At 46.1% G+C, this 20,906-nt stretch overlaps 1 protein-coding gene across 2 annotated transcripts; it reads right to left on the bottom strand.

Annotated features, from left to right (window-relative positions):
* Positions 1-3,532: 3,532 nt before the first annotated feature.
* On the bottom strand, positions 3,533-20,182 carry SKA1 (spindle and kinetochore associated complex subunit 1). 2 transcript variants are annotated; one of them, XM_083702945.1, is made up of 7 exons: positions 20,044-20,182; positions 18,309-18,404; positions 16,795-16,919; positions 12,605-12,696; positions 11,021-11,158; positions 5,383-5,552; positions 3,533-4,090 (listed from the first exon to the last, which is right to left on the bottom strand). In XM_083702945.1, the coding sequence occupies exons 1-7, from the start codon at positions 20,081-20,083 to the stop codon at positions 3,942-3,944; spliced, it is 810 nt and encodes a 269-aa protein (XP_083559071.1). In that variant the 5' UTR covers positions 20,084-20,182; the 3' UTR covers positions 3,533-3,941. The 2 variants fall into 2 exon arrangements, with proteins under 2 accessions (XP_083559071.1, XP_083559072.1); XM_083702946.1 differs by having other exon boundaries at positions 19,951-20,082.
* Between the last annotated feature and the right edge of the window lie 724 nt (positions 20,183-20,906).

Raw genomic sequence — 20,906 nt, forward strand, 5'->3', positions numbered from 1 at the left:
CCAAAGGAGAATACAGCCTTCTGGCTGGAAGAGGTTCTCCACTTTGCTCTACATGGACTGGCACATGCACCACCAGGGAGCTACCGTCCTTGACCAAATTCTGTGACGCCTTGCAAACAAAACCACTAGCCTGCAAAAATAGAATTATTGTTGTTGTGTTGTTTTTTTTAAAAAACTATCCTGAATTGAAGCCTGTGTTTCTGTGGTGGCTGTGAAGGAGGATAAGCCCCTCCACGCAAGTTGTAAATTTTAAAAAAGGGTCTTCCAACAAGTGTTCCAGCGAAGGAGCTAATTTCTGTGGCCTTCTTGTGATATCCATGGAGACTTTCCTTCCTCTGCAGCTAGCACAGAAAGCAAGTGGACTGGTGGAGGATGGAAGGAACACAGACCTGTCCCCCTTCTGCGCCCTCAACCTGCACTGAATTCGTGGTCAAGCATAGCTACCTAGCTGGTTGTCAGCTAGAAGACTGTCCTAACATAATCAAACTATGAGACCCGAGAAATGCTTTTAGAACCTGAATTAAAGTTGAAGGAGACTACACTTGTGGGGGAGGGGAGAGTGTGGTACTATCACAATGTGGGAAATTTATCCTCAAATTGGCAATCTTACCATTTTTGGGGTGGCAGAGTGTGGCGTTTGCCTCCTAGGTGGGTCGTAAGGAAAGGGTTAAAATGAGTGTGATGTGATGGGCCAGTGAGAATGCAAGGGGGGGAGTAAAAGTTAGGGTGGGAGGTTTTGAAAGTCATTTGAGGTTTGGGAGTTGAGAGTTGAGGTTTGGGGAGTTGGAGAAGGAAGAGGGAGGAATAGGCAGTGGGTTGGTAGAGTTGTATTGTGAGAGAGTGAGAGGAATTGTTAGGTTGAGTCAGATAGATAGTTGGAATAATCAGTTTGAAGTTGTTAGGAACTAAGATTAAGAAACTGACAAGAGGAAAAATAAACTGAAACCATACGCTTGTTCCTGCATTGAAAAATAAACTTGATTATTTGTTAATGTTAACAACTGTCTGGACTCAGTGTGTCCCCGTGAGAAGCGGGGTGGTGGCAGCGAAGAAAGCAATTACAGTGGTGGCACAGGGTCAATATACCGTCAAACGTTCGGGGGCCCTGTGTGATCACCACACAGTGCACCTGCTTTGCATGCAGAAGGTCTCATGTTCAATTTTGAGCATTGCCTGGTAGGGCTGGGAAAGACTTCTGTCTGAAATCATGGGAAGCCACTGGCAGCCCGTTTAGAGAATACCTGAGCTAGATGGACCCAATGACCTGACAGTACAGTATTCCTCAGTTTCCTGAAGAACAGACACCACAAAAGGTTTAAGAATAGAGAATTTTGATCGGCCTGAAAATAATGCCTTTCATATAATTTAAACACTGGTTAATTCATCCAAACCGTTATAACGGGCACACCCATTATAAAAACCACCTGCATTCCATAACCATTTAAGCAAGGATTAGTGAAAAACCAAGCCACCAAGCTAGCCAAATCCTGATCAACCAAGTTTATTCCCTCGAAAACAAAATGCTAAGGATGCAATATTGTTAATCCACCTGACATTCCAACGGGTTGCAGGACAAACCTTGGGCAGAGATATACTTAAGGAGGATAAGCTGGGGTTTAAATAGCTAAAGATAACATATATTCTCAAACACGTGTCTCGGAACTCTTGCAAACTTTTAATGACTTCAGATTTGGGCGCAATCCAGAGTGCATTAAGCAGGTTGAGAACACCATGGAAATCAATAGCAGTTAAACAGAGCGAAGCCACACCAATGCTAATGAGATTTAGGCAGTTGTCTTATGATCTCTACATGTAAGAAAAATACAGGCAAGGTGCTTTGTGTTTTTGCACCTTTGCAGTGTTACAAGTCCAACTGCCTGATGATGGCTCAGTCAGTAGAGCATGGGACTCTTAATTTCAGGGCCATGGGTTCAAGCCCCACGTTGGACAAAAGATTACTGCATTGCAGGTGAGACTAGATGATGGACTTTGAGGGGAGATTTGGTGGAAATGAGAGGCAGTATCGTGGAGGTGTGAATAAAAAGTGGAACTTGTGAACATAGGCCTACACAGCTCCAACATTTGCTCATAGGACATTTCCATGCCTCTTACTGCCCTCTTTTGGTCTGGTTACGGTTTGCTATCTTTCCTGAATGGCAGCAACCAAAAAAGCAGAGACATCATCTTGCCAACAAAGATCCGTATAGTTAAAGCTATGGTTTTCCCAGTCGTGATGTATGGAAGTGAGAGCTGGACCATAAAGAAGGCTGATCGCCGAAGAATTGATGCTTTTGAATTATGGTGCTGGAGGAGACTCTTGAGAGTCCCATGGACTGCAAGAAGATCAAACCTCTCCATTCTGAAGGAAATGAGCCCTGAGTGCTCACTGGAAGGACAGATCCTGAAGCTGAGGCTCCAATACTTTGGCCACCTCATGAGAAGAGAAGACTCCCTGGAGAAGACCCTGATGTTGGGAAAGACTGAGGGCACAAGGAGAAGGGGACGACAGAGGACGAGATGGCTGGATAGTGTTCTCAAAACTACCAGCATGAGTTTGACCAAACTGCGGGAGGCAGCAGAAGACAGGAGTGCCTGGCGTGCTCTGGTCCATGGGGAAGAGTCGGACACGACTAAACGACTAAACAACAACAACAAACCCAGGTGAGCTCCGGCCTGGTGGGATCCCCTGGTAAACAGAACACCGTACTGTTCACTCTGTCAGTATTTTCACTGCCACTATTGCAGAGGGTCAAACGATCGGATGTTTTCATTTCTTAAGATTGTGTGTGTAAGCGGAAGTCAAGCTGATAAACTTCCGCTCTTTGTTCCCTGTCCAGCTAGAAAGCTAGAGAGGCCGTGTGTGAGAAAGAGCTCACACAGAATGCCATGTTTTATTTGTTTCTTTTGCTGTAAATAATAAAATACTTGATGCTACAATTCCTACATAACTCTGCTTTCACTGACTCTCCTTATAGCGTGCCCGTGTCTTTTGGATGTGTGCCGATGCTTCAATACGGGACTCCACCAGAGGGACCTCCCATCACACTCTACTCAAAAACATACACCCAGGCTTTGTGTTCAGCGGCGCACCTCCAACAATGGCTTGTTCACCTACACTTTGGGATGTAGTAATTGAGGAAGCATGGGACGTGGGTGGCGCTGTGGTCTAAACCACAGAGCCTAGAGCTTGCCGACCAGGTCAGCAGTTCCAATCCCCGCGATGGGGTGAGCTCCCATTGCTCAGTCCCTGCTCCTGCCAACCTAGCAGTTCGAAAGCACATCAAAGTGCAAGTAGATAAATAGGTACCACTCCGGTGGGAAGGCAAACAGCATTTCCATGCGCTGCTTTGGTTCGCCAAAAGCAGCTTAGTCATGCTGGCCACATGACCTGGAAGCTGTACGCTGGCTTCGTCGGCCAATAAAGTGAGATGAGCGCCGCAACCCGAGTCGGTCACGACTGGACCCTTTACCTTTTTAACTGAGGAAGCATCCCAGAGACGAAGAAAGGTAGCAAGGATTCCGACTCACCCAGTGCTTTCAACTCTTTATTGGCATTTCAGCAATTCCAAATCTCAAGCTTTGAACAATGGTTTAGAGGCAGTTCTTGGTTCAACCTATTCGCCCTCTGCTTTGCTATAAAATGCAGATCAAGCTCAACAGGTAGAAACCCCAAGACCAGGTGGGTGGGAATCGCACTCGTAGGATGTATAGCTTCATACCTTTGCAGAAAGATGAAAATTATAGATATTGTATTTTACGGATGCAAATGCAACCCACTTTCTCCAACAATAATGAATGAGGGTAGGAAGAAAGAGGAGAAAAGAAACAGCTTTGCCATGTAAAACTCTAAACGAAGGAAGGATTCTGTTTTGCGGCACAGTCCTGAGGAGCGGGGAAAGGGGGAGCCCCCCACCGCAAGCCTCAAACACCCTGACAGCACCTCAGCAGATGGCGTAACGGACCAGGCGCGAGCCACGGATCTCTCGCAGTCTCTGGCAATGTCGCAAAATGGTCAGGATGCTGTGGAAACGCTTGTCTGCCTTGAGCTGTGTAAATTCTTCTACGTCGGCCTCCACGATGAAGAACTGGCCTGCAGAGACACAATTCGTGTTTCATCCTGGTAGAGAGTACTTTCCCTTTCGTTTAATTCCAGTCCCACTTTTCCTTGGATTGGTTTTACTTTTTTTTTTTAAAAAAAAAAGGACAGTTGTTCCCACTCAGAGATGGAGGGTGAGTAAGAAATCTTTAAAATATGTACAATAGTACTTTGGAAGTCAAGCAGCTAAGTTTCTGAACATTGCAAACCCGGAAGTCACTGTTCCGGTTTGCGAACTATTTTTGGAAGCCGAATGTCCGATGGGGCTTCCACAGTTTCCAATTGGCTGAAGGAGCTTCCTGCAGCCAATCAGAAGCTGCACTTTGGTTTTCGACCATTTTGGAAGTAGAACAGACTTCTGGAATGGATTCTGTCCGAATTCCAACGTGCGTGTTTATTTTATACCCCTTGCCAATCCAAATGAATCTCAGAGCAGTTTACAAAAATTAAAAACAAACATTCAATTTGGAAGGGGTGGGGAGGAACTATCAGCGATAGATATTTGGCCCCCAATACGCATACAAGTATGGGACGCGGGTGGCGCTGTGGGTTAAACCACAGAGCCTAGGGCTTGCCGATCAGAAGGTCAGCAGTTTGAATCCCCGCAATGGGGTGAGCTCCCATTGCTTAGTCCCCGCTCCTGCCAACCTAGCAGTTCGAAAGCATGTCAAAGTGCAAGTAGATAAATAGGTACCGCTCCGGCGGGAAAGTAAATGGCGTTTCCGTGCGCTGCTCTGGTTCGCCAGAAGCGGCTTAGTCATGCTGGCCACATGACCCGGAAGCTGTACACCGGCTCCCTCGGCCAATAAAGTGAGATGAGCGCCGCAACACGAGTCATTCATGACTGGACCTAATGGTCAGGGGTCCCTTTACCTTTATGCATACAAGCAGGATGGACCCACCCAGCTGTCAATCGTCTAGACATGACATCAGGTTGACTGACAGGTGGCACTGAACGCTGTTGATGAGCGAAGGGGGCAATCCCGGGTTTGCTTCACCAGCAGTTATCACAGGCAACTTGCTGGCAAAGCAGCAATTGGCAGGAATGAACCCCATTCCATTGCTGATGTCACCCATCACGTGATCAGCAGGGGGTGTGGTTTCGGAAGAAATGGTCTTACAGGCCAATATGGACCCCCAGTGAGCCAAAATTGGCCTGTCAGCCCACCCCTACACTGACTGGCAGCAGCTCTTGAGGGTTTCAGGCAAGAGTCCTTTTCCCAGACCTACCTGGAGGCCAGGGACTGAACCTATGGTTCAAACACATACTCAGGAGTGAAAGCTACCTTTTGTATTCTTCGTTTCTTCTTCCTTGAATCTGAAGAAGAGGTTCCTCACAGCGCCGGACATTGTCTTAGGGGACTGATGCATGATCTTGTACTTGCTAACCACGGCCTTGTTGATTTCCTGAAGGACTGCGTTGACTTGGTTGTACGTCAGGCGGCCTCGCATGTACCTGTGGGGAAGGAAACAGGTTCCCCTTACACGGCACAGCACGAAACAAGCAGAATTATGCCCAAACTTGCAGAGTCCCCACCTTTCTCGGGGCAAATTCGTAATGGGAGATCACACGTTCGCCTACGAAACCCACGTTATCACAAATGCAAGCACGAACACCTGCAGCAATGGTCAGGTGTGAAGCTGCAAGGCCGCTTCACCTGGAACAGTGGCAAAGGGAAGGTTGCGCCTCTGCCTGAAGCAGCATTTAGTAATATTTTAGCATGCTGAAGGGGGGGGGGGACATTGCTTAAAACTCTATAGTCATTGTTAGACCCCTCTAAGACCCAAAAGATATGTGAACACAGCTCTGTATTAGCAGGCAGCACACCTGCAGTAGAAAAGCTTTCACCCAAGAAGTATGCATGAGCTTAGATCTGCACCACACCTGGGTATTTCCCCCCTCTTCTTCCAGGTACACCCCTCCCCAAGGCAGCTGATCCTACAAGCGTTTCCAAGGTTAAGTCTTTGTGTGTGATTCAGTTTCAGGAACGCTGGAAGCTCCCCAAGTGAGACGAATGGTTCTAGCCTAGCCCAGTTCTGTCTACACTGATTGACAGCAGCTCTCCAGGGTTTGGGGCAGGGGTCTCTCCCAGGCCTACCTGAAGATCCTGGAAGCCGAGCTCTCAGCACATTTTAAAAAATACAGTCCCCAGGATTCTTTGAGGGAAGCCAATAGTGTTTAAAGTGGTATGACACTGTTTCTAAAGCGATAGTGCAGACGGGGCCTTGATCTCTTGACTGGTCACCGGTCTAAGTGTGACTTGCCCCATGCTCAAGACCCCCCAAAACAGGTGTCCAAGATGCATACACGGGTGCATGTGTGTCCATCTATAGGCAAAGCCACAGTAACACAGAAAGCAGCTTGCCCCAGGAACCAGAAAGTCCATTCCTGTGTCCCATAGAATCAAGTCACGTGCAAAGTACATTAAACCAGATCTCTATATTATTTTGCTCTCCCTTCCCCATGTTCTCCTTTCCCAGCTCTGGAATTTAATCAAAAGGAGATTGGCCGGCAGCTGCCTGGAGAAAACTCAAGGTGGGGGAACCTCACATTTCAAGCATTGCTAAAGTAGAAGGACAGCAAGCTAATAGATGAGAAAAGCTCCACCCACCCACGCAGAGGTGGGAGAAAGGGCAAAAACTTGTGAGTTGATATATGAGAACGCGAGAGACCAAGACATGCCTACGGCAAGGAAGAGAAAGCACACATGTACTCAGGCTAAACGAAGTGGGAGAAGATGAAAAATAGAGATTATTGAAAAAGCCAGTGCTAAAAACTTTAAGAGGGAGGTGATATATTCTGTGCAGTTTAGCAGGGTATATTAAGATCTTGATTCCGGCTGGAAACATGGAGGTCTAACACATAATAAGGACAGTAAAAATGGATGTGTGTTAAATAGCTAATAAGGTCCAAGTTTTAACAGAGTCCTGTAAACACAATATTGCTCTCCAGGGAATTGTACACAGGACAGGAGAGTGAGATTTGCCTCATCGTACCTACTCAAAAGAGAAAGCCATACAACAAAAGAACAAACGCAGATTCTCTCTCTTGGAAGCACATTAGAAATATGAAGAGGGTGGGAAAATTCTGGGCGGCAGAAAGGGGGTTCTTCCCAATTTAGGCCTTTGGGTAGGGAAAACAAATCGTTCTTCAAGACATACACAAATAGGACACCTTGGCTCAGTTTTTCACTTCTCCTCAAAACAGTGAATTGTCATTGAGGCTTCCATGCACCCCTGGGCTTAGAAGGCATTCTGAACAGGGCTAACTTCAAGAAGGGCCATTGAAATGTTACTCCATAGGGGTAAGCCAAGGTTAGATTACTGCAACACATTATACATAGGGCTGCCTCTGAAGATGGTTTGGAAACTTCAGCTGGTGCAGAATTCGGCAGCCAGGTTGCTTACGGAGGCAAGATGGTTTGAGCATAAAACGCCAATTGCACTGGCTGCTAATTACCGTATTTTTCGCTCTATAGGGCGCACCGGCCCATAGGGCGCACCTAGGTTTTTTGGGGGGGAAATAGAGGGGGGGAAAATATTTTTTCCCCCAGGCACGGGGCTGGGGGGGGGGGAGCCCGAGCTTTCCCCGACCCCAGCCCCCGAACAGGCTGCTATCCGCAAGCCTTCAGAGCCCGGAGGGAACTGTGCGCTCCCCGGACTTCGGGAAGCAGGCTGCTATCCACAAGCCTTCGGAGCGTGGCGGGCACTCCCACTGCGCTCAGAAGGCTTGCAGATAGCTTCCTGAAGCCTGGAGAGCGAGAGGGGTCGGTGCGCACCAACCCCTCTCGCTCTCCAGGCTTCAGTGAAAGCCTGCATTCGCTCCATAGGACGTACACACATTTCCCCTTCATTTTTGGAGGGGGGAAAGTGCGTCATATAGAGCGAAAAATACGGTAGTTTCTGGGCCCAGTTCAAAGTGCTGGTTTTGACCCACAAAGCTCAGGACTGCAATACCTCAAGGACCGCCTCTCCCCATATAAACTGAGCTGGACCCTACTACCATCAACCAAGGCCCTCCTTCGTGTGGCTTCTCCACGTGAGATCTGGGAGGTGGCGACTTTTCTGCGTTGCCTCCTTGCTTTTGAAATGCTCTCCCTAGGGAGGCTTGCCTGGTGCCTGCATTACATATCTTTAGACAAAAACACTCCGATTCTCCCAGGCCTTTGGCTAATTAAACATCTATGGCCTTTTAAATTGGGGGGGGGGGGTATTGTTTTCATCTGTTACTATGTGTGTATTATTTTGCTTTTATACACAGTCCTGTGATCCTTGGATAAAGGGCTGTATTAATTAAATACAGTAAATAAATAAAAATAACTTTTAAAAAAATCCTCCAATGGAGGGGCTGTGCTACTCTTACGCTTTTACCCAGGCCATGCATCCATAGCAGTGAACAGAGGAAGAATGACTGCTGGTAAGAGCACAGAAAGAAAAAACACCATGCACACCTTCAGCAGCAAAACTGGACGCCTTCAACTGCCCCAGCTGCAACAAAACATGTCTCTCCTATATTGGTCTCTACAGCCACAGCAGGCGCTGTAACTCTCCAAGTTTGACTTCACCTCCAAAGGCACACTCTTTCATTATCTCCCGAGACAGCCAGATGACAACATACCATCAACAAGGACAATACAGATAGATACACACACACACACACACACACACACACACACACCCTCCCTAATTTTTCAGATTGTAATTGTATTTAAATGGTTTTAATACTGCCTTTTTTATATTGTTGTAAGCTGCCCTGGGAGCACATGGTAAAGCAAGGGTAAGGAATCCAATAATACATAAGTCTGCAGATCCACTTCTCATACCCATAAATGGTGAGGGGCATTGTCAGCAGTGGTGGGCTCAAGCGGCCTTTCAACCCCCCACGTGTTCTTTGAATGTGCAGTGATGGGGGGCTACCTGAACCCCACCCCCCAAAGATAGACAGAAATGGAGGGAAGGGAATGCCAGGGAGCCTGGAATGGCCACGGCAAATTGCAACGGCAATCGTGGGAGGCATGAAGGCATCTAACGCTCCACTGTCTTTGACTTGGCTGCACCAGAAGAAACGAGGATGATTCCTGCTAAATGAAAAGAGAAGAGGGCAGAGGGGTTGGAGGGGAGGCAGAAGGAGCAGCACTTTCTGAAACGGGAGCCGTGATTAATTCTGTCTCATTAATTGCCTCGTCCTGATGAGTCAGACGCCGCCGTGCAATTTGTTCATTACACAGAGGACCCCGGAGCTCGACTGCATTAACTTTTCATTCAGCTCGGTATTACGCCAAAGAAGATGCGGAATAAATTAGGGCCGCTTTTGTGAGAAGCATCTGCTCAGGTTGCAAAACCAAGAGCCACCAGACAGAAAGCCAAACACAAAAAGGAGTCCGGCTGCCGATTGCGTTGCATATAGTCATAAAATTGTAGATCCACCCAGTGGATCATCTATTCCAACCCCCTGCAAAGCAGGAATATGCAGCTGGGCCACACAGGGATCAAACCTGCGACACTGGTGATATCAGCACCTTGTTTTCCTTGGAAAACCACTGACTCTATATGTATATATATATATGCATTTAGCAAACTGCTGCCTTTTTATATATATTTCAAGGCTTTTATATGTTATTTTCTCTTTTAAGGTTTTATTTCCATAATGCCTAATAAAGGTTTGATAAAGTAAGTAGATATCAGCACCATACATATATATAACGAATTTGTGATTTCCCGATATTTTTTATTATTATTATTTTTACACACACTTGTAATCCACTTATGGATCACTGCTCTCTTTGTCCTGAGGAGGCAAGGGCAGTTAAGATTTTCTCCCCTGTAGTGCTGAAGGAGGACGCTGGAAGAGTGATGCTCAGTGTTTTACCCAGATCCAATGGAAAAGCAACATGTGTGGGCACAGACTTTCTGTCTCTTGGGAGATGGGCAGATCCAAGGGACCGGGTTGGGGGGGGGGGGAGAGAATGACCAGCGGGTGGGGTGCTCCTTCAGAAACCCAAATGTGTCCACAGGCCTGAAGAGGTTGGCAACTGCTACTCTCTGGCAGGTAAAAAAGGTAATGGGACCCCTGACCATTAGGCCCAGTCATGGCCGACTCTGGGCTTGCGGCGCTCACTCCTGAGTAGCTTTCACTCCTGAGTATGTGTTTGAACCATAGGTTCAGTCCCTGGCCTCCAGGTAGGTCTGGGAAAAGGACTCTTGCCTGAAACCCTCAAGAGCTGCTGGCAGTCAGTGTAGGGGTGGGCTGACAGGCCAATTTTGGCTCATTGGGGGTCCATATTGGCCTGTAAGACCATTTCTTCCGAAACCACACCCCCTGCTGATCACGTGATGGGTGACATCAGCAATGGAATGGGGTTCATTCCTGCCAATTGCTGCTTTGCCAGCAAGTTGCCTGTGATAACTGCTGGTGAAGCAAACCCGGGATTGCCCCCTTCGCTCATCAACAGCGTTCAGTGCCACCTGTCAGTCAACCTGATGTCATGTCTAGACGATTGACAGCTGGGTGGGCCCATCCTGCTTGTATGCATAAAGGTAAAGGGACCCCTGACCATTAGGTCCAGTCATGAATGACTCGTGTTGCGGCGCTCATCTCACTTTATTGGCCGAGGGAGCCGGTGTACAGCTTCCGGGTCATGTGGCGAAGCAGAGCAGCACACGGAAACGCCGTTTACCTTCCCGTCGGAGTGGTTCCTATTTATCTACTTGCACTTTGACGTGCTTTCAAACTGCTAGGTTGGCTCTAGCAGGGACCGAGCAACGGGAGCTCACCCCGTCGCGGGGAATCGAACCGCCGAACTTCTGATCGGCAAGCCCTAGGCTCTGTGGTTTAACCCACAGCACCACCCGCGTCCCTTTTTCTCTGGCAAGTAAAACTTGGCTACTCTTTTCTCCGGTTAAGGGTGGGGACTGCTTACTTACGCAGGAATGCTTTCAAACTCCTCTTCCGTTAACAAGGCTGCTTGTTTGATGCATCTGGGCTCTTTTGCTGGCTTCTTCCCACCGGCAACCTCAGCATCTTTGCACTGTGCTTCATCCTTCACCGTGATGCCCTGAGTGCTACAGAGGAAGTGGGAGGCAGAGCCGACAACGGAAAGCTTATCAGGCAGGAAGCTACAAGCACCCTTGACAAGTTCCCTCTCTTTGCCACTTCAGATAAGTTATAGTTCATCTACCCTGATGGAGGCGGCATATACAACAAAATGCGCTGATTCCTTTCCTCCTGCCAATTTTTCATGGCAGAGCTGTTCAAGACGTGACTTTTTTGAGAGAGAGATGGGGAGGGGGAAATACAGAATAAAGTGCCAGTGGCCTAAGAAAACATTAAAATGAACAACAGAAAGCTGAACCAGGGATAGCACCCATCTGATTCAGATGCCACAACAAAATAAGGGTTTTTGGCTGCCAAACAGAGTCCAGAGGGCACGTAATGGCACTTGGCAGAGTGCTGGGAAAACTCCCTTAAACATGGTTAGCTCAGCAAGATTTGATGCTTAACCGTGGTTTAGATTAGGGTGCCTTGCAGATGTGGCTAGACTGCAAGCTGGGTGGCATCCATCTGTCTCAAAAGACAATGGCGTGTGCCTCCGTGGGTGATGTCAAACCCACAGAATTACAGCATCTGCTGTGGCTGCAGACACCAGTAACTTATAACTGCTGCCTCCTGCATTGTTTTCGCTGCATTAGCAGCACCAAAGTGACCTCCCTGGGGAGCAAGCCTGGGCACTGCGTAGGGAGGTCCTGGGCTGCCCAGATGGCAAGACCGGCCTCGCTGGTGTGGTCCAAAGGAAAGCAGAGCAATGCGTTTGGCACCAACCTGGCTGCACATCTTTGAGTCCATGACCTAACATAAACCCCACCCTCAGGTGTTCATCTCGAGAATTTCTATTTTGAAGCCAAGGAACTGAACAAATTGTATGAATGAAGAAAAGTCATGTTCTCATGCCTAGGTCTAAGATATACTCTGGGATGGTTTGGTATATCAAAATTTGCAAAAGTGAGAGGCAATTCATCTAGCAATCCTTTTTACTACTAATACATTAGGTCTCATTAAAAACCAGTTCAACCAATAGGAACATCATTTTGATATCATACTTTATTTCTGAACTCATCAATCGTTTTTCAGATGGGTTATAATCTCTTCGGTTTCACAAAATCTCCAATAAACTGTATTTTACCCCAGACCTTATTCGGTATGTAACAAAAGCAGAGAGGCTGCTTTTCAACAAAGCTGTTCTGCCCTCATCTACCTTCTCTAATTATATTTGTGATTTTAATCATATATGTATGTCACATCTCAAATCCTTAACTAGTCTCTGAGTGATGAAGGATTTTTCCTTTCCTGTTTCTAACTGCTTTGGGGGCTGCTGTCAAGTGTATCTCATAAAATGTCTGCTTCAACCATTAATACTGAACATCGCTGGAAGAGCACGCAGCCGAATCCCAAAGTATTGATGGCCTCTGCTTAAAGAAGTGCAAAACCTGCCTTGGCGGCAGGAAACCTACCTGCTTGGGATTCCTCTGGGCAGGTGAATAGGCATGTTTTCCTCAAGATGCTGAGCTTCATTGTAGTACCTCTCAATCGTTTCCTTTAGCTCCTGGAGTTTGATGGGTGTCAAGAGGAACAGGTTTGTTTGTTTTTTGCTTTTATGAAAAGGGAACCCTGACCCCTCATGAGCCTCAATTACAGTCATACCTCGGATTACAGATGCTTCAGGTTGCGTTTTTTTGGGTTGCGGACCGCCGAAACCCGGAAGTACCGGTACGGGTTACTTCTGGGTTTCGGCAGTCGCACATGCACAGAAGCGCTAAATCGCGCTTTGCACATAAGCGCCGAATCACAACCCGTGCGTGCACAGACGCAGGTTGCGAACGTGCATGCTGCATGGATCACGTTCGCAACCCGAGCATCCACTGTACTAGGGTTCTCATTATTTTTAATGATTTAAATATTTTTGCATGTTATTAAAACTTGTTTGTAAAATATCAGGATGGTCACGCAGCTTTAATGAATATGGTAATACAGGTCATTAAACAAAGAGGGGAAATGTAATCCCTGTGAGGTTGGGTTCAACAAGCAAAAGATGTATAACACGAGCTGGACCACAGATCGAAAAACTTTGCATCTTTCAAGCAACCCCCCTCCAAGGGAACACCTCACCGTGGCAACAGATTTTGTAAACATCTATCTTTTCGGCTACCACTGCATCAACACTGAGCAGCAAATGATCCTGTCAGGATCTGTCATCCTGGAAAAATGTCTAAACACAGCCTCATGAGAAATCCCCTTTCTCGGATCCTTATACAGCAGGCGATACAAAATCTAGGGTTCGCTGTCCCCTGAGGTATTCTGCTTTCATATGCACCGCCTCAGATTTGAGAGAACACCAAGAATCTTCCACGGTTATCAGTATTCCAACGGCACAGTTCGGAAACACGATCTTATGGAGGGCTAAGGCCAAGTTTAGTGAAATATCCCTGCAACTCGTGCTTTAAATTAATTTAACCATGCCGTAAGTGAAAGACTCTGAATGATTCCCATATGCCTTTTGAGTGGTTCTGGAGTGGATTCTCTCTGATTAGCTCTTTTTGCAGCCTCAAATTCAAAAGCAAGCTTTGTAAAGAAAGCGCGTACAAGGGAAGATAAATCGTCATATCATTTCAGCCTGCTGTGCTTGCATGTATCAACCCACGCATAGGGTTGATGTACCCAGCGCTAAGAGGAAAGCTTCACCTGGAGGTGGGAAACTATTTTCCGCCTGGGGGGCCATATTCCTATTAGGGCAACCTTCCGAGGGCCATGTGCCAGCAGTGGGCGGGGCCAGAGGAAAATGCGGGCGGAGCCACACATGCAAATCTTATCTTTTAAGCCTAGTTTCTACGTGCTCCTCTATCCGCCACCCAGGCAAGCAAGAATTCCAGCCAGGGAAGAGGATCTGGGGTGCAAAGCAGAGCCCGTGAGGGAGAGTGTGACAGGGTCCCTGGACATTTGACGGTCTATTGATCCCTGTGCCACCACTGTGTGGCGCTTCCCCGCTGCCACCAACCCGTTACTCTCGGGTACACACTGAGTCCAGACAGTTGTTAAAATTAAATCAAATAAACAAGTTTATTTTGTAAGCATTAACAAGTATGGTTTCTCAGTTAATTTTCTTGTCCATTTCTTATCCTTAGTTTCTTTACTGGCCTATACCTTCCTAATACCTTCTGACGGATTATCTCAACTTAACAGTTTCTCTCACATCAGACTAGCCCAACCCACAGATTTATCCTCCCTCTCTCTTCTCTCACTCCAGATTGACTTCTTAACAACTCTAACTCTAACTCCTCCCCTTGGGTTCCTATAGGTTAGTCATTTTACAATTAGTTAACCCTTTCCTTATGAACCCAGTATGATGTCACACATCTGATGTCACACAAACGCCACAGAGAGTTTCAAGGGATGCGGAGGGCCATATCTGGCCCTCACATCACGGTGTTCAGTGCACCATTAGGTAGGCCTAATTTGATAAAAAGATCCTGAATTACCTCAATAATATTTAATGTTCAAAGCACCACGCTTCAGAGTCATAAAGCTTTCTGGGCACAACCTTTGGCACAGGAACGCTTTAAAGACTACAGATGCAGACCTAGAAACAGCTTTGTTGGCTGCATGCATTTTTAACACAGAATATCATCTGCTTTTAAAAAAATAAAGCTACCCACTTACTAAAAAATAAAATTGGAAAGTCATCCATGGGCCACTTGGTTGTTTAGATCTCCTGTGAACCACAGCCTGTTTTTCCAGTGCCTGTTTCCAGTTAGCTGGAGCAGCCCCCCTCCGCAGTTTTATTTTTAAATAAAATAAAGAAAGTATGTTTATCTTAGACAAAGAGAGAAAACACAACTGACAGCACACAACAGCATCTCTTTGCAGGGCAAGTGCCTATCAGACCATTCAAGTTGATCGTATCTGATGGGCTATGAAGGAAATGAAAAATAGATGCTCACACCTGCCGTTGTAGCATTTTAAGCAATGTTTTAAATTGCTGTAAGCCACCCTGGGATTTCAAGGTGAAGGGCAGGTTATAAAATAAAAATATAATAATAAATGAACAGGCACCAGGATTTTACGAACAATCCCCTGCCTCCCTGGTAGTATAAGATGCTTATCGGTTCAGTGGGTGGAGTGGAAGCATGCCTTGCTTCAGTTGCACCAAGCGGCTTGCACTGAAAACCGCTGCTAAAATGAAGGAGAAAACCCTCATTTTGGGGCAGCAGTTTCGGTGCAAACCACTTGGCACTATGGGAGCAACAAAGCCCTGTGTGCTATGGTTTCCAAGCACCCACAACAAACCAGCTGTTAGATGAAGAAGAAGAGTTTGGATTTGATATCCCGCTTTATCACTACCCTAAGGAGTCTCAAAGCGACTACCAATCTCCTTTCCCTTCCTCCCCCACAACAAACACTCTGTGAGGTGAGTAGGGCTGAGATACTTCAGAGAAGTGTGACTGGCCCAAGGTCACCCAGCAGCTGCATGTGGAGGAGCGGGGAAGCGAACCCAGTTCACCAGATTACGAGACTACTGCTCTTAACACCACACTGGTTCTGCTTGGGAAGCTTTGTGCAACAGACTTTGACAGGTGGGTTGGCACAGCCACCTGCCAAGGTTTGCCTGTAGAGGTGCGGCCAGAAAAAGATACCCCACCCCTGGTCTGCAGTGAGTGACAGCGACTCTTCAAGATTACAGGCAGGGAACATATCCTAGGCCCACCTAGAGACACCAGGATTTGAACCTGGGACAGATGCTCTGCCATAAGCCATGTCCCTGAAGCTACTGTGTTCCAGCAAGGAGGCCTTTTGCTCTCCACAGGTGCCCAGGGCCTTCAAAGAGCCACCTCCTCAGTCCTGTTCACCGAGTCCTTGTATGCTCTTCCTCACACATCACCTTACGTACTCCCCTCCCAAAGCTCAACAGGTTTCCCCACCTTGTTGGGGATAATTCAGACTGAAACTCCCAGGTGTGAAAAAAGGTTATTTATGTATAACTACCGCAGCCCGTGTTTTGTTAGCCCAGAAATGGAAAACGAGCAAGGTTCCTGTCTAAAGAAGAATGGCAAGCTGACGGAATACGCGCAGCTTGTAGACCTAACATATAGAATAAGAGAACAAGAAGAACATACGTTTAGAGAAGATTGGAAAATGTTTATTGAATATATGGGGGGGGGGGATTGTGTACACTTGAAAACGTTGGCAGCGTTAAGATAAATTCAACAGTGATGGATGTAATAATGAAAAACTGAATGGTTTAGTTTATGTAAAGTATGCAGGGATTTAAGATATGCAAAATGAACCATGGAAAAAGAAGAAGGGAAGTCTTTGGTATTTTATGGATGTTTAAATGAGTATTTTAAATTGTAAAACAGAAATATTATATGTGTGTGTGTGTGTGTGTATAGATAGATAGATAGATGATAGACAGATAGATAGATAGATGAAATAGATATGTATGTATACGTACATGTACATATATATATATATATATATATATATATATATATATATATATATAAATATGACAAGTTTTCCCACCTTGTTTATGCAAACTAATTTACACAAGCATGGAAACATCTCAAATAAGCACCAGTGGATCCTCATTTACAATGCTGGAGAGATGCCCCCATTTAAACAAAAGTCCCCTTCGAGCATTGATTACCTTGAGTTGACTCTGCTGGTTCTCCTGATGGTTGACTTCTGTCTCCAGTTTATTGAGGATATTGTTTAAAAGTGATACCTCATGAATTATCTTGCTAAGCACCGTCTTCAAAGATGGTTCCTGGTCTGACAAATAAGGAAGGCAAGTCATTGACCTGGAAAGAGAGGAACTTCCCACAGGAGAATTCATTGTAGGTTAAATACATACTTCTCTTTCCACTTGTCACCACCAGAAATTCCCTTCGTTCCTGCTCTGTCATCTTCTAAAATTCCACACCACGACAACTACCCTTCTCTCAGGAGGTTGTGGACTCTCCTTCCTTGGAGGTTTTTAAGCAGAGGTTGGATGGTCATCTGTCATGGATGCTTTGGCTGAGATTCCTGCCTTGCAGGGGGGTTAGACTGGATGACCCCTGGGGTCCCTTCCAACTCTGCAATACTATGATTTCCAAGAGTACCCCAACCTCGCTTCAGCCTCTGGCAAATACATCCACAAGTCACTTCTTATTGCCAGTTTAATCCGTTTACATACAGCATTTTCCTTAAAAACTTTGTGCTCAAAGTGGTTCGCAAAAAAGAAATAGCGTAAACACGACACCGGTAAAGCAACCACAATAAAATTTAAAAAAATCCCTACAGCATAAAGCTAACAATTAAATAATTAACACCTTCTTTAAAGTTTAGCAAATAATTAAGCGGGCATAAGGCCTAACAATAGGAGGTCAGTTCAGAATAGCCATAAAAACCTAAGAAGAGCCCTTCTGAATCAGGTCGGAGGCCTCATCTGTTACAGTGGCCAGCCAGATGTCTGCATGGGGCCTTCAAATTCCAAAGCTGCACCAAAGCACTAGTGCCTAGTAGAAACCCTGTTTATATATATCCTTTCTGCTGAAAGCATCAAACTGGTATGCAACTTTATGGCTACGACATCCTACAAAATGAAGTGGAGGACAGCCTTGCTGTGGAGTAACCCAGCAACACAGTTCCTTTTTCCTCCTTAAAAAAAAGACAATGACGACCCAAAAAAAGCCACAAATTGCCTGGCTAAATGTGCACTCCAGCAGCACAGGAGACGGGCAGGCACAGCAGCGACCAAGGGCACAATCTCTATTGTTAAAGGCTTTGAGACACAGCTGCATGTTTTTCTTCCTTTTGTATCTTGCTAAGAAAGAGCATAGGACACAGAAGACATGCTTGTAAAACCGAACATCTGGATTGGTGAGAACTCCTGCTCAGCGTAAGAGGAAACAGCCACAGATGAAAAACTGACTTTGGAAAATGTTCTCAAAATTATGCAGGCATGTAATTGGCAAACCACATTCCATGTGTTTATTTTAAAAAAACAAAAAACTGTTCCAACCTAGAGGATGCCAGGTTTGAAAGACACTTAGTCCAGCTCAATAGGGTTATTATGTCTCTTACGTGCATCTCAAACTTTCATACATCTTTTGCTGAATCCATCTCACAAACTCAGCCCGTCAACACATATGCCCAGGAAACATTAAACCACCTTACCTATTTTTCTCAGCTGAAGTGACTTTTTGATATTTGAAATCTTTGTGGTCATGTGAGAACACAAGTCGTTAAAATCTGAAGTCAAATTATATTTTTCTGAAACAAAAAAAAGAGTAATACTTAATTCTAAAGGCCACCACAACTAGCAGTTTTACGACAGGACAATTCTCCCCCTCCTTTTCTTCTAGGGTACACAACATTATAGGAAATCAGCATATATCAGAAACAACAGCTTGACTGCATTCCCTAAATTAAAGCATTATAATGCCATTATTTGGGCTCAGTGGTTAGGGCACTATGCCTTGCATGCAAAAGGTTCCCAAACTGAACCTCTGGCATCCCTTGGCAAGAACTGGGAAAGGCTCCCTGACTGTAAAAACCCAAAAGGCGGCTGCCAACCAGTGTGGGCTATATGAGCTAGATGGACTGACTCGGAATAGGGCAAGTTATTCTGTTCATGTTCTTGGTTAAGTTATTCAGCCATCCCAGATCTTCTTGGCTAGCAGGGATGGTGGCAGAGACCTGCTGCCTCCTCTTTTTTAATAGTGTTACTAGTACGGTCTATTACAGGACTAAGCAGATGATGATCCTTTGTCATGCCCTTTTTGGTGCCTACCAAGAACATTCCTGTTCAGACAAGCCTAACCCAGGTGATTAGAAAGGTTGAGCGATTTAGCTCCTGCATGTTGTGAATTTGTCTTGATTTTTTTTTTTGCAATCGATTTTGAGGGGTGGGTTGTTGTTGTTTCCAAACAAGTGCTGGATAATTTTTTATCCCAACTTGGAACAAATCTATGCTTTCAAGTGCCATAAGAAAGCTGCAGAGATAGTGCAGAATAGTGCGCACCCCAGAAATGATCTCTTTCAGCTTCTGCCTTCTGGAAGAAGATACAGGGTTATAAAGACTAGGACTAGCCGCCTGAGAAACAGTTTCTATCCAAACGCGATTTTGGTTTTAAACACAGTGTAAGGTAGTCTTTATGTGAGTATATTGTATTCAATTATGGGGTATCAGAGTTTTTAGGGGCTAACTGGCTGGGATAGCTGGCTTGTTGGTTTTTGAATGTCTGGTGTAGATTTTTTCAATTTCGTTGTTCTGTATGGGACAATGACAATAAAGATTATCATGTTGTTGTTGTTTAGTCATGTCCGACTCTTCGTGACCCCATGGACCAGAGCACGCCAGGCACTCCTGTCTTCCACTGCCTCCCGCAGTTTGGTCAAACTCATGCTGGTAGCTTCGAGAACACTGTCCAACCATCTCATCCTCTGTCGTCCCCTTCTCCTTGGGCCCTCCATCTTTCCCAACATCAGGGTCTTTTCCAGGCAGTCTTCTCTTCTCATGGGGTGGCCAAAGTATTGGAGCCTCAGCTTCACGATCTGTCCTTCCAGTGAGAACTCAGGGCTGATTTCCTTCAGAATGGAGAGGTTTGATCTTCTCGCAGTCCATGGGACTCTCAAGAGTCTCCTCCAGCACCATAATTCAAAAGCATCAATTCTTTGGCGATCAGCCTTCGTTATGGTCCAGCTCTCACTTCCATACATCACTAAAAGATTATCGTATCGTATCCAAAATAAAGTAAAGCATGTGTTCATTTACAACAGGCCTCCGGAAAAGACTCATGTATTCTCCCCGTCCTACCTGAAGGTGCTGGGGCTCGAACCCTATCCTGCACGCAAAGCAGCCCTACCACTGAGCTCCGGCCCCTTTGCCCGCATTAAGCCGCTGCCTCACCGTCATTGAGCTCCAGAGGTGCCTCCTCCTTGCCCTCCATATCCAGGCCCGCAGCAGAGGCGAAGACCCTCCTTCCCGCAGCGCCGCTAGAGGCTCTCTGGTTTCAAACCGCCCGCGCAATCAGCTGGACGCGCCACGCCTCTCGCGAGAACAAGTAAAGTCTCGCGGGCAGGTGGCGCTGGCGAATCAGGGGGGTAAAAAAACCTTTTTCCGCCATAGAGCTTAAGGAAACAAGTAAGGCTAGAGCGACACATTAAGGAACCTTACGGTGGAGCGACGCATTGTATAGAGATAAGAAAAGTGTAGAGTCGCACACGGTTCTGGTTGACATGGGTATTTTTCTTTTTTAATTTAAACAACAATCCAGCTTCACAGGTGCTCTGCCACATAAAGACACATAACAGGAAAACGGTTAATATTTAAATCGGCTTCAACCAGGGCGTTTTATGCCCGCCTTTAGTCATTTGCATGCTTTGTTGGAGAACTCGGCCGTTTAGCGACCCAGCGGCGTCTGCGAAAAACAAGCCTTAGAAAATCGAGGCGATTTTAATCCATTTTAGTGTTTTTATTTTTTAAAGTAGGAATACTCGGCTGCGCAACGTTGCTTTTCTATTAGTTTTGCTTTTCATTTGCGTTGGAATTATATTGTAAATAGGAGCCCGTTGCAGAGCCTCAGGAAATAAGTTTCAGTGAACTGGAGCTCGGAAAATAAGGGATATCCGTGTGAATGGCGTTTTCATTTGTATAGGCTTGCTATTACAGTATTTCTATCGCATCAAAAGTCTGGAACGTGTCACTGACGTCTCCAGCCCGGTTTCTGCCCCTGCTTCGACCTTTCAGAGGGCCTTTTCGGTTGTGGCACC

Source organism: Podarcis gaigeae (genome assembly GCF_964106915.1).
Source record: "Podarcis gaigeae genome assembly, chromosome: 11".
NCBI classification, from domain to species: domain Eukaryota; kingdom Metazoa; phylum Chordata; class Lepidosauria; order Squamata; family Lacertidae; genus Podarcis; species Podarcis gaigeae.